This window comes from Grampus griseus (assembly GCF_964374135.1).
Source record: "Grampus griseus genome assembly, chromosome: 16".
NCBI lineage: Eukaryota > Metazoa > Chordata > Mammalia > Artiodactyla > Delphinidae > Grampus > Grampus griseus.
Genome location: NC_139010.1, coordinates 40,577,724 through 40,589,755, shown reverse-complemented (window position 1 = coordinate 40,589,755; position 12,032 = coordinate 40,577,724). Strand labels below are relative to the sequence as shown.

General features: G+C 49.6%; 1 protein-coding gene across 2 annotated transcripts in view; it reads right to left on the bottom strand.

The window, feature by feature from the left end:
* CHAT (choline O-acetyltransferase) overlaps positions 1-12,032 on the bottom strand; it is a gene marked incomplete at both ends in the record, with an annotated part of 50,065 nt that overhangs the window by 647 nt on the left and 37,386 nt on the right. For both annotated transcript variants that reach the window (XM_082673627.1, XM_082673626.1), the window contains 4 exons: positions 1,356-1,493; positions 6,382-6,444; positions 6,580-6,721; positions 9,666-9,788. In XM_082673627.1, the coding sequence (XP_082529753.1) occupies positions 1,356-1,493; positions 6,382-6,444; positions 6,580-6,721; positions 9,666-9,788 (466 nt within the window). The remainder of the gene's footprint in view (positions 1-1,355; positions 1,494-6,381; positions 6,445-6,579; positions 6,722-9,665; positions 9,789-12,032) is intronic.

Here is a 12,032-nt window from a genome sequence, read left to right as displayed (position 1 = left end):
TGGTGGCACCCAACAGTTAGATGGCTTCCCAGAGGGAGTAATTTATGAACTGGAGGAAATCTGGCTCGTCTTCTCTGTCGATTTTTCCCACATCCTTAATTACTGTCAGTATTGCCTGGCTGGTCTGATTTTCTCCCCACAGCCTGGCCACGCACAATTACCCGGCACTGGGCGTTTCAGAGCTGGCCACCGACTGGAGTGTTAGTTATGTACCTGACATGTTTTGAATTCAGAGGGCAGAGATTTTGTAATTTGGATCACAAACCAAGGAAGTGTTTCTGAAGGCATTCAAGCCATACATGTTCATTCCAGTTGGAAAAATGAGTCACCACACCCTAAATTAATTTTATTAGCTGGCTTTAGAGGGAAAATAGAGCACATTCTTGAGCAGGTGCAGGGTGGGGTTTGCTTTAAACCCACAGGCTCTGTGTGCTCGAGCCTTCAGAAATGACACTGGCCATTTTAATGGGGCAGAACCAACCATTAGTCTTGCTAATAGAGTCACCTCATTGTCAGATAAATTTGCCGTGTAACAGCCGAAGGCCATAAAGGCGTTCCCAAGCACTTTTTGCCCATGGATGGTTTCCTGAAGAATTTATGTTGCTGTGTTCTGCCCTCGTTTATTCACGTCTGCAAGCTCACTGCCATAATGCCAAAATGAAATTACTGAGTGTGCTTTTATCCTCAAACACAACTTTATCAGCCCTTTTTATTGCCCGCGTCCAGCTTTTCGCAGATGAGGTGGAGTTTTAGTAAATTGACATTCGCGGGGGCGGGGGTGGGGGTAATAGGTAATTTCTCCCCTAAATGGCTACCTCTCTCTAATGGATTGCATTCTGTTTTTGTGTCAGTGGTCCTCCAACAGAACAAGCCTGTAGCACTGGTTAGGAGATGCTGGGCCAGCAGTGGCCCCTTAGAATAATGGCTGTGACCTGTTTGGAGGACCCTGTCTGTGCCAGCCGCTAGGCTGGGCTTTCCACTGATATTGTCACATCTGGTTGAGCCAGGACCTTGCTGTGGGCCTGTCGGGCTTCAGAGCCTGTGGTCACCATGGTGGAACACCACGTCTCAGGCAACATTGGAAGGAGTAAGCCTAATGGTTAGGACACCAGAATGGGTGTTCTCCCATCCTGCCCACCTCTGCTAAGGTGGCATTCATGATTATGCCCATTTAGAAGGTGGGGAGACCTGTACTCTGAGCATTCAGGTCCTTCCGTTGAAGGCCACGCAGCTCACTGGGAGCAGAGCCAGGACTTGCCTGACTCTAAGCAGTGGGCTGTAGACACCGAGCTCTTTAGAGAGCCCACTGCTTCCACTAAGTGGCTTCTTGGGTGTCGGCCGTGCTAGGGTTGTACCTGGCTGGTGGAGAGGATAAACCGGTTGCTCATCAGGTATGTTTCATCCGTGAACATCTCGGGCAGTTCCTTGCACACTTCCCGAGCCAGCTCCTGCAGCCCCAGCAGGTGGTTGTCAATGGCCATCCCCGTTATGGCCTGGGTAGTTGGGGACAAAGAACAGGACATGAGACATGGGCTCCCCCTCCTCCCCTCCTCTCTAGTCCGCAGTGCTAAAGGGGACTCTAACTGCTCTCGCCTACCCAGTACTTGCTGCAGACCACGTGTGTGGGTGACCGCCCAGGACCGACCACTGTACTACACGGTCTCTGCTCCTTGGGCCCTTGTGCATTTCTCCGTACACAGGATGAGCCAGAGCAGGTTGGGTTCTAACACGAGGATGCCTCCGTTAAAAGTCAGCGAGTCTGAGTCCTCCCAACAGCATGGTCCCTGCTGGCGTACACTGTGTATAACTACTCTGTGCTCTAAGTGGAAAGAGTGGGGTCGGCTGGGCCATCCCCAGTGCCTTCTCAGATAGGGCAGGAATCCGGGCAGGAGCACGGGTGCTGGGCCCCATCCAAGCATGGGGAGGGGTGCCCCGGGCTATCACTGGACAGACTCTCACCACAACCAACACTTCATACTCCAGCAGGAGCCCAAGGAAAGAGGGGTAGAGAGCACTGAGGTCTGTTCCTGAGTCTTGGCTGCTGTTTCGTAGGCTCAGAATCAATTCAACTAAACTGGGTTCGTAATCTAAGAATAATTTTGAGACAGGAACTAGACAGCTTAGCAGAGGCTCAGTTCACATTTTCAAGGGTTTTTGGATGAAGAAAGGGTTTTCCTTTTTGTCACAGGTATTTGAACTCTTATCAAAGGATAAGAGAGGGACTTTCATGGTGGTCCAGTGGTTAAGACTTTGCCTTCCAATGCAGGGGGTGCGGGTTCAATCCCTGGTCGGGGAGCTAAGATCCCACATGCCTCGTGGCCAAAAAACCAAAACATAAAACAGAAGCAATATTGTAACTAATTCAATAAAGACTAAAAATAGTCCATATCAAAAAAATCTTTTAAAAAAAGGGCGGGTGAGAGAATAGCAGTGGAAGCAGTGGTAAGAGAATTTCTGTGTAGGAGGAGCCCAGGGGTGGTGGTGGTGTGGCTGGAAGTGTGGCAGTGAGGCCAGGGCACTCATTCTTCATACTCCCAGCTGGAGGCTGCATGTGTAGCACGCACATGGGTTTTGCTTGGATTACATGCTTATTTGGGGCAATTCGGGGGGCTGATGGAGACATGGGGGCCACATCTGGTCTCTCGTATTAACCTCTGGATCAACAACAGGGTAATCGTGAGTAACTCTTGGGGGTTTCACGGTTACGTAAGATGGCCACTTAGCTGTTAACGCCCCACCTAGGAGGAAACCTCCCATCACAATGAACTTTGTTCAGGTTTACAAGTCACGTTTTGGAATTTGACAGCTGTTTTCTTTCAGTTGACAATGAATGCATAAAGATGACTCAGAGGCCCCAGTCTCTCCAAATGCCCCTAATTATGGGCTGAAAAGACATGTTATACAACCACCGCTCATTTTAGACGTGCCCCCTTAGGACAGAGGGGAAGAACTGTGAGACAGACCAGCTATGAAGTAGATGCACTTTTAATTTCTCTGGTTGCCTCTGTTTAATGACTGATTTGTGTAGATCTATCAAAGCAGCTATTCTGTGCAGCAGCCAATCCACCCCTGTTTTCACCATCTCTGAAGTCACTGTAGCAATTGGGGTTGATTTAACAGGTTGTTTGGATCAGAGCCATGAGTAGTAATGAGTAAAATGACTCAGCATTCAGTCTTTCGTTTCATTCAAGGGATCTTAATTGAGCACCTACTATGTGCCTGAGCAGCTGCTAGAGAACAAAGCAGTCACAGACTCAGCCTCACGGAGGCTGAGTGTGATGGGAGACAGATGTTAACCAACCATACAAATAAGCTTGTGATCATAAACCGAGTAAATGCTAGGAAGGAAAAGCATAAGGTGCTGTGAGAGTATGTGATAGCGAGTCTGGATCACTTTTGCTCCTTTCCCTGGAGTTTCCTTTCTCCACTACGACTACCAAATATACTTGCCAGATATCTGGAGGTCTCCTGGCTTCCTTCCTCTGTCCCTTACCCTGCACGGCCAACCAGGTACCAGATTTACCTACAAAGCATCTTTATAGCTCTCCTCTTCCCATCCCTCGTCTCTTTTACTTTGTCGTTTTCACCAACTTAAAATAGTTAAAACAACAGAAGCCTATGGCAATGCTTTGGAAGATATTTTTCTAAATTTTTCATAAAAATTTAAATTATTATCAAAGTTGTATATTTATAGTTAAAAAAAAAAAAACCCAAGTAAGCCAAAGGCTTATGTCACTTTGCCAGCACTGAGTCTCACTCCACAGAAGCAATCACTTGGAACCCTTTTAGCGACTGACTTTCTTAGTTCTAAACAACATGCTTAGATTGCCCTTACTGCATTTTTCAGTTTTCTTATTATAGAAGATGAAGCTTTGGTTCTTTTATATCCCCACTCCCCAAATACACTTCCACTCTCCTATGCTCCCAAATAGAGTTACATTTGAACTCCTTGTTGCTTGATCAATATTCAGTGTTTACATGGTTATAATTATACAGGTACTCACAGCTGAGTCCTGTAGTGTATTAGAATCAGATTTCCTTTCTTATTCAGTTTTTTGTTTTCCCTAGAAATGACAATTTGTAAATAATTAAACTATGATTTTCCCACTTGCTTACCTTTCTATGTATCTGTAACTAATTGATTCCTAAACCCTTAGCTCGAAGTGTAAAACTTCCCTTAGTACATTAAAATGTATCAGATAATTTATCAATTTAATTTCTCCTTTCACTTCTTGCTTCTCTGTGGACCATCTGTTCTCTGGGTCTGATGAACAGCTGTCAACATGGGATCTCCCTTTACTCTCATCCTCTTTCTCTACCTCTTTCTTGTGTTGAATCTTCTGATGTTTGAGCTTATGACTTTCCTTTTCGTGCTTTATTCTCTTACATTAGTGGTCTATATCCTCCAATAGTTTTACAAGAAAGAGAGCTTAATAAGTAAAAATTTTAAGACCTTATCTGTATAAAATGTCTTTATTCTAGCTTCAAATTTGATACTTTAGCTGGGTATAGAATATGCATTAAAAATCATTTTCCCTCAGAATTTGAAGGTATTGTTTCAGTATCTTCCACCTTCCAGTGATGTTAAGCCCAATTATGTTTTTATTCCTGATCTTTGTATTTGATTTTTTTCCTCTCAGACTTTTTTTTTTCATACCAAGGAAATTGGACAACACTAAGTTCAAAGGAGGAATTGAGGGGCTAACTGCTTCTCACATAGATCATCAGCGAATCCTCTTCTTTTCAGTCCCACATGCACTCCTACTTTTGGTGGAGCCTCCAACACCTGAGCCGTTCTGAGGTTCTGCAGTGCACTTCACTGGGCTCCTGGGTCTCCCTCACTGTCTGCTTGGGTTTTAGCTTTCTCTGGTCTGCTAAATCAGATGCCATCTGTTCTGCTTTCCAGCTCTGAAACTTTGTTGTCACCTCCTTTCCCATTCTCTTTGCTCTAGTGTATTTATGGCTTAAAAAAACCCCTTTGCTGATGTTTTTGAGGGTCTTAGAGGGAGTGACAGTAAACCCTTGTGTTCAGTTCACCGTGTTTGATCAGAAGTTTGTGTCTTCCTCTTCAACACCCCCCGCCCCTGCTCTACATCAGTCCTTTTACCAGCTCTCCCTAAACATTATCTAGGTCCCTAATTCTGTCTCTTGGCAGACCACCTACGCTCCAACCAGTCCTTCTACCTGGTCACCAGGGTAAGCTTTGTGACAGGGAAATCCAGCATCACGAGCTTTCCTGCTTTTCTGTCCTTTGCAAGCTGCACATATGGAACTACTTACTTTCCCTCCAATATGTCTTATTCTCTCAAGACTCTTTGCCATTGCACATGCTGTTCCCTTCTGGGGCCATCCTTCCCTTCTATACCCACCTGACAAGCACTTCTTCATGCTTCAAGTCTCATATTAAGCACCACTTCCTCTGAAAAGTCTTCCTGGCTTTCCCAAGCAGAAGAAGGAGCTTGCCACTCCATGTTCTCTGCTACTTCCTGAAGCATGTAAGACCTCTTCTCCCAACTACACGGTACACTCCCCAAGCATAGGGCTTCATTTTTTATTTCCTAGTACCCAGGGCCTTGCCTGGCATAAAGTGGGAAAACAAAGGCTACCCACTGAACACACGACAGTGAGCTTGATTTTCCCCAAACAGAACAAACACTTATCTATTCCGATGAATCAGGGACCTAGCAACTGAATTACAGAAAAGCCTACGTTGGCTAGTTCTAAAACCCAGATATGTGTTGTGCTTGCTTTCAAGTATATAGAGTGAAATCAGTCAACTCCTTTTCAGAGATTATATGATCCTTCAGAGACTGTATCAGAATGATTTGCAATTAATACATGGATCACCAGCCCAAGTAGTAGCTTATTCTCTGTTTGTATGCAAATGATGGCTTTGCAGTGCTAGAAAATATATTATTTCCCTAAACTAGGGAAACATTTCCCTTACAATTTCGATTTAACCGTTAACTTTCAGCAAATATATTTTTTAAATTCACAGGCAGTATAAATAAATACATGGAGAATAAGAAGACAAAACCAGTCCTGAGTGGGAATAAATACCGCCTCACCTGAGATTGTGCCAAGTGTGCAAACCACCACACATCTGACTCTCTTGTATAAATTGTAAAGTGCTATACATGTTGGTGTTATTATTATTGTTGTTGTTTCAAAGACCATTCATTGTATTCTTGTAAAATCTGTGTAAAAACCAGGAGTGGTGTGTTACCCAGGTTCTAAAAATAAGGAAGAGGAGGCTCTGAGAGGTGAGGTGCTCTCACCAAGTCGCTGCACAGGTGGTGGCCTGGCTGTCACCCAGAGCCCATGCCGAGGCCCCAGCACTGGGCACAGCCCACAGTCCTGAGCTGAAGCGAGGTCACTCACCATGACTGTGTACTCGGTCTGGGCTCGGATGGCATCCTTCAGGAGCAGTAGCTTCTCTGAATCCTGTAAATGGACCAGAGACAGAGCGCATGGGGCTTTAAGAGGGTGCTCAGTGGCAGACAAGCTAAAGGAGCTGGTTGTCTCGGGGCCGAGAGGACAGGCGGTCCCCCTGAGACTCCTCGGGCCAGCAGGACTTACCGGCACGGTGGCCGTGTGGTCAGTCATGGTTTTCACGAAACGCAGCACCTCCAGAGTGGCTGATCGAATGTTGTCCACCCGTCCCTCGCAGAACCGACGGATGGACGCGCTCTCGTAGGTGGGCACGAGTCTCCTGTGGAGCCTGCACAGGATGAAGGAGGAATGGCAGACGGTGCTGCCTTCTCAGGGAGTCATAAATGCTGAAATAGCCTTGGCTGCCCTTACTTTTACAATCCTGCCTTCGCTCTGCACAGTATTTCATTTTAACGCTAATAGAATTCTGGAGGAGATTCCCCAAAGATGAATGTCGGGGAGCCTCGGATACGAAGAGCTGAGCACACTTTCCTGCGTGGGTGATATTGTGTGGATATAAAATAAGGAAGACGTGACTGGTAGTTTTTTTAAAGTCCCAGTCTGGTGGGAAACCTAGAGTTTTCTGCGAGATCCAATTAGTGTTTGATTAATAGCACAGCATGGACTAATTCATCATTCGCACTCTTGAGGGAATCCTGTTTTATTTAGAAACAATTCAAGCATGATCTGTGGATGGAGGCAGGGAGGGGGCCTTAGTGGCCGTGGGTGTCAGCTGCTGCAGAGGCTCACCGTCCAGGGGCAACAGGGCTTCCAAACAGACCCATGGGGACAAGGGCTGTGCCTCTCCTCCCTCACGTCTGTGACCAGAAGAGCAGTGGCCGCTGTCCCGACCAGCCAGAGCAAGTCTCTTCCCCTTGCACACCAGGCTGGCACACGCCCTTCTCACCAGTCAGGAAAGTTGTTGGTGTTGGGGTCAGGGAGGGGAAAGACACAGAACTCAGAGAGGGGCAGTGACACCCCGAAGTCACACAGCAAGCTGGGGCCCTGTATCTTGGCCTTCTCAGGGCACGTCTCTCCCACCCTGGGTGAGCTCCAGGAGGAGGGAAGGCAGAGTCTGGTTTGGCACAGTGCTTGGCACTGTATGGCTTGCCAAGCGAATGACACTTTCTGTACACTTATGTCTCATTTCCCCAAGACTCTGGCAGGGAGCTCACTTCCTGTATCTCTCTAGCCCCTGGGGGCAAATGCCATGCCGAGCACAAAAGTAGACGCCATCACTGGCTGGTCGCTGATCAACCCCAATTTAGGTAGCTTCCAGGTTTCTGCTGAATGTAGGAGCAGATTAAAAACTGTCTGTTTTGTTACAGCTGAAACTCTGAAGAATGCATTCCACGGGCAGCAGGTCGTATTTTGCCTGTTCAATGAGCCCGGGAGCCTCTGGCCACATCTATTCCTGGCCATGTCCAGTGACAGCAAAGATCCCTGGAGGGTGGAGTTGGGAGGCTCTATGCAGTGTCCACCAGCCCCTCTGGGCTTTGGATCTGAAGCTCTGAAGTGCTTGCCAGGGGGGCACCAGTGCAGCAGTGTCCCCAGTTATGGCACCAGCAGAACACTGACCTCGTGGCCCATTTTAGCCACATACCATCTGAGTATCAGAACGGCATTGATTGCAGTTCCAGAGGCCAGGTCCTGCCGGTGAGGTCTCCACGTCCTGGTGACGAGCACAGTCCTTGTGTGGGGTGGCGTCAGCCTGACAGATGACAGAGTGGCTGCACTCCCTTCCCCATGAGTCACAGCCCCCTGCATGGGACACTGGGCTCTGGGATGCCGCCTGCTCGTTAGTGACACCTCCTTGCCCCGGCTTTCTCCAAGGTCGCTTTATGCCTCCCCGGCTGCAAACCGAAGGCAGGTTCTGGTGGGGGCATAGTGCTATTTACTGCCTGTGCCAGTTTATGAGCTATAGCTTCTGGAACGCTGACACCAACAGGGGCCAGCCCTGTCTTGAGGAAGATCTATTTTGCATTTCACTTTTCGCCTCCTATAAAAGACCAGTTAGGCTCCCAACCCTGCCTTCAACCCTTACCTCCCTACGCTGCATCCCTTCCCCAACACACAGCTACCATTATAGAGATTTTTCTAAACCACCACCTCACTGTGCCACCCTGGGCTAAAACTCCTTCTCATGTCTGTGACAGTCCCTGATGCCTACTCTGTCCCAGGTGTGCAAGATACCCAGAACATCATGCCTGGGGGAGACAGTCTAGAAAACAAAGTCAGCAAATCAATGAATAAGGGAGTCCACATGAATAACGACTGCCATGAAGGAAAAAGCACAATGTGCTGTGACAGAGAACTGGGGGGCAAGGAGCCCCGAGGTGGCCTCTGAGGGCTGACACCTGGGCTGAGACCTGAGCGGTGGGAAGGAGCTGGTACGTGAAGAGCAGTGGTGATGGGTGGGTGGGCAGAGGCAGAGCCAGAGCAAAGATCTGCAGGCGGAAGAGAGCTTGGGGGCAGGGCCCCAGGGAAGGCTGGTTCACAGGGAGCCCTTCAGGGAGCTGGACTTTGTTCTAAGCGTGAAGGGAAACATGGTAGGTGATAAAGACTGACTTGCATATTTCAAAGTTCATGCTTCATGAAGACAGGATTAGAGGGGACAAGAGTGGAAGCAGAGACCCCCCGGGGCATGCTACAGTTGACCAAGCACTAGATGATGGGGGCTTCGGAGGGGCCGATGGCAGTGGATGTGAAGGGAAGAGGATGGAAGGTAAACATTTGGAGGAGAATTGACACGGGAATGAGGGGAATGAGAGACAGAGAAAAATCAAGCCCCAAATCTTTGACTTGACCCCCTTTCCGGGGTGGGCAGGGTGGGGATGCTAGTTCTGTTTCCTTATCAAGGCCAGGAAAGGTGGAGAGGAACAGATCACAATTATACAGGGACCCAGGTGGGCTGGGTGAGATCAGCAGGAGAAGCAGCCTCCCTACCTGACGTCCTCATCACCTGCCTGGCCCTTGTGAGTTCTGCGTTCCTTCCCCGTGAGCTCTGTGCCCCTGGGCCATCGCTCGCCAGCTCCTTGACTGCAATATCCTTCTTTTCATTTCTGAGGTTGGACTCACACTTTGAAACCCAGTTAGGTGACATCTCCTTCCATGCAGCCTGCCCTGATCATACCCCCATCCTCTAGGCCCACAGAAAGTCATCTCTCCCTCCAAGATGATTCTAGACTCTAGAGTAGCTTGTCAGTCAGCCCACCTTAGCAGGCTGTACTTACCTATAGAAGGCCAGCTGGAGGGCCACCTGAATAAAGGCATCGGGGCTGCATTTCTGCTGCTTAATGAATGTTTTCCCATAGTCATCAAATTTGTAAACGGTGAAGTCGAGATTCTTTACTATTCTGTGGAAGAAAAAGAAAAGATGCATTCATCGCATGCAAGATAGAATGCACTCACCACAGGGTCTAAAGAAGTTTCTCGATCCTGGTCTACATCCCAGCACGCTAGATATCCAGTGCACTGTCAGAGACAGGCCTTGAGGTTTGGAAGTGCAGAAGGCATGCCAAGCAGGGTGACTCTGAGCTAAAGGTGAGGCTTGGCTGGGTAGTGGCCCTGCTCTGGGGGTAGGGGAGGTGGGCCTGGCTGCAGGGAAGGACGTGGAAGCACGAGGGACATTTGCATGGGCAGGGAGAACACTGCCCACAAACAAAGTCCTAAATTGCCCACAGAAGAAGGCCTGAAAGAGGCCATGCGTTCGATCTGTTTGGGAAGGTGTGCCTGGCATCCCCATGGACTCTAGGCGTCCCGACCATCCTGCCAGACCTGCAAACCCCCTATGTCCAGGGAAAAGCCCATTTCTCTGATGGCTGCAAGCAGCATCTCCTCACTGAGACTCGTCCCTGTCGTGCTATGGAAGAAAGGCCTGGAGCCTGGCCGCTGGTCAGGGTCCACAGCAAGAGCTGCTCATCTGGGCTTTGCTGGTGACTGAAAACCCATTTTACCCAGAAAGGGCTGCTGAGCCTCCCCTGACGTGCGTAGGTCTTTGCTGCTCACGAATCATTGTCAGAGCAGCAGGAAGAGTCCCTGAGTCCACACTGAGACCTTCCAGCGCCGGTCTCCCCCAAAGCCCACCCTCACATATTGACCAGTCTCCTCCTTCATAATGAGTCTGGGGTCCGGGCTGACTGCTGCCTGAAGCGACATCCAGCAAGGTCCTCGCCGCCCGTCCACCAGCCGCGCGTGTGTGCGCGTGCGCAGAGCCCTAGGTGGGCAGCCCTGACCCTCCTCCCACACTCCCTCAGGATTTTCTGTTCCCTGACTGCTTTGCCTTGAATTATCCCTCCAGCCATGTGAGCTCAGCTCTCGGTGGGCCATGCCAGGCTCCGGGGACCCATCAGGACTCGGAGAGGGCCCAGTGCTCATGGGAACTCACTGCTCAGTCGGGCCTGTTGACCCACCGTCCCCCAACAGGCTGAGCTTACAGTCACCACAGACACCTGGGAACCTCTTGTCCAAGCCCTGGCCATCAGACCCTACCTGCCTTACATGGCAGCTCAAGACCCCCCTCAGCTCCTGCTGCTTCCCCACCCACAGGCCTCTCTTGGCTTTTCTGGTCCTCCAGAAAGGGAAGCTGGGGGTCTCGGGACCGCGTGACTCCTGCTTGAATCCCTGAAAGTAAAGGGGCTCCTTCCCCGGCCCAGGGTTCACCAGCCCACCAGTTCACTCTCCTAACAGCCTGTGTGTCCCAAGAACAGCCCCGTAGGGTTGAGATACGAGCACAGCTTTACAGATGAACACCTGAGGCCTCTCCTCCTCCCCGTGGAAAGCCATTCAACCTCCCCAGCAGCTCACTGTGGGCTCATCCTCGCCATCCCTCGGCCTCTGAGCCCAGCCACGTTCTGTCCTGCTCACCTGTGCTATTCCCACGGTCTCCTCACTGGCTCCCCAAAACCCATGCACAAAATCCTCCAGGGGCTCCTCACTGCTACAGGACAGCTTCCAGTGCCCATAACCTAAGGACATGAAGTTCTTCACAATGTGACCCTGACTTCCCTTTATTGCCCCAACTCTGGCCATTCTCTCACTTGCTGGCCTCCAAACCAGCCTGATCTCTTATGAACCTATCTCTCCCCCAGCTGCTGGTACCACGAACTCTTAGTCATCCTTCAAGGCCCAACTCTGTAAAGCCCTCCCTCAGCATCCTGGCAGAACCCAGCTCCCGTGTCCTCTGTGTGTTCAGGTTCGAATGCCTCTCTCTGGTTTTGGTGCTCATTGCATCTGATATTTTTGTGTTGGGGGTCCACTTCCTCCACTAAAGTATGGAGGGCAGGCCCCGTGGCACATTGATCTCTGTGTCCCCAGAGCCCTACCAGAGGCCTGGCACACACCAGAGCTCTACACGTGTTTGATGAATGAATGAATGTAAGAATAAATCAATGTACTCATGCTCACTTATTGAATGAGGGAATGAACAGCCAAAGTCCAGCCCGTGGCTCCCAGCACACCTTGCCACTGTCAGCGAGGGCTCACATCCATCCCTGGCCCTCCTGCCTAGGTCCCATGAGGGCCAGCATGGCCCTTGGGAAAAAAGGCCCCTTGTCAAGTTGCAGTGTAAATTCAAGCAAATTGAAATAGCTTGGATTCAA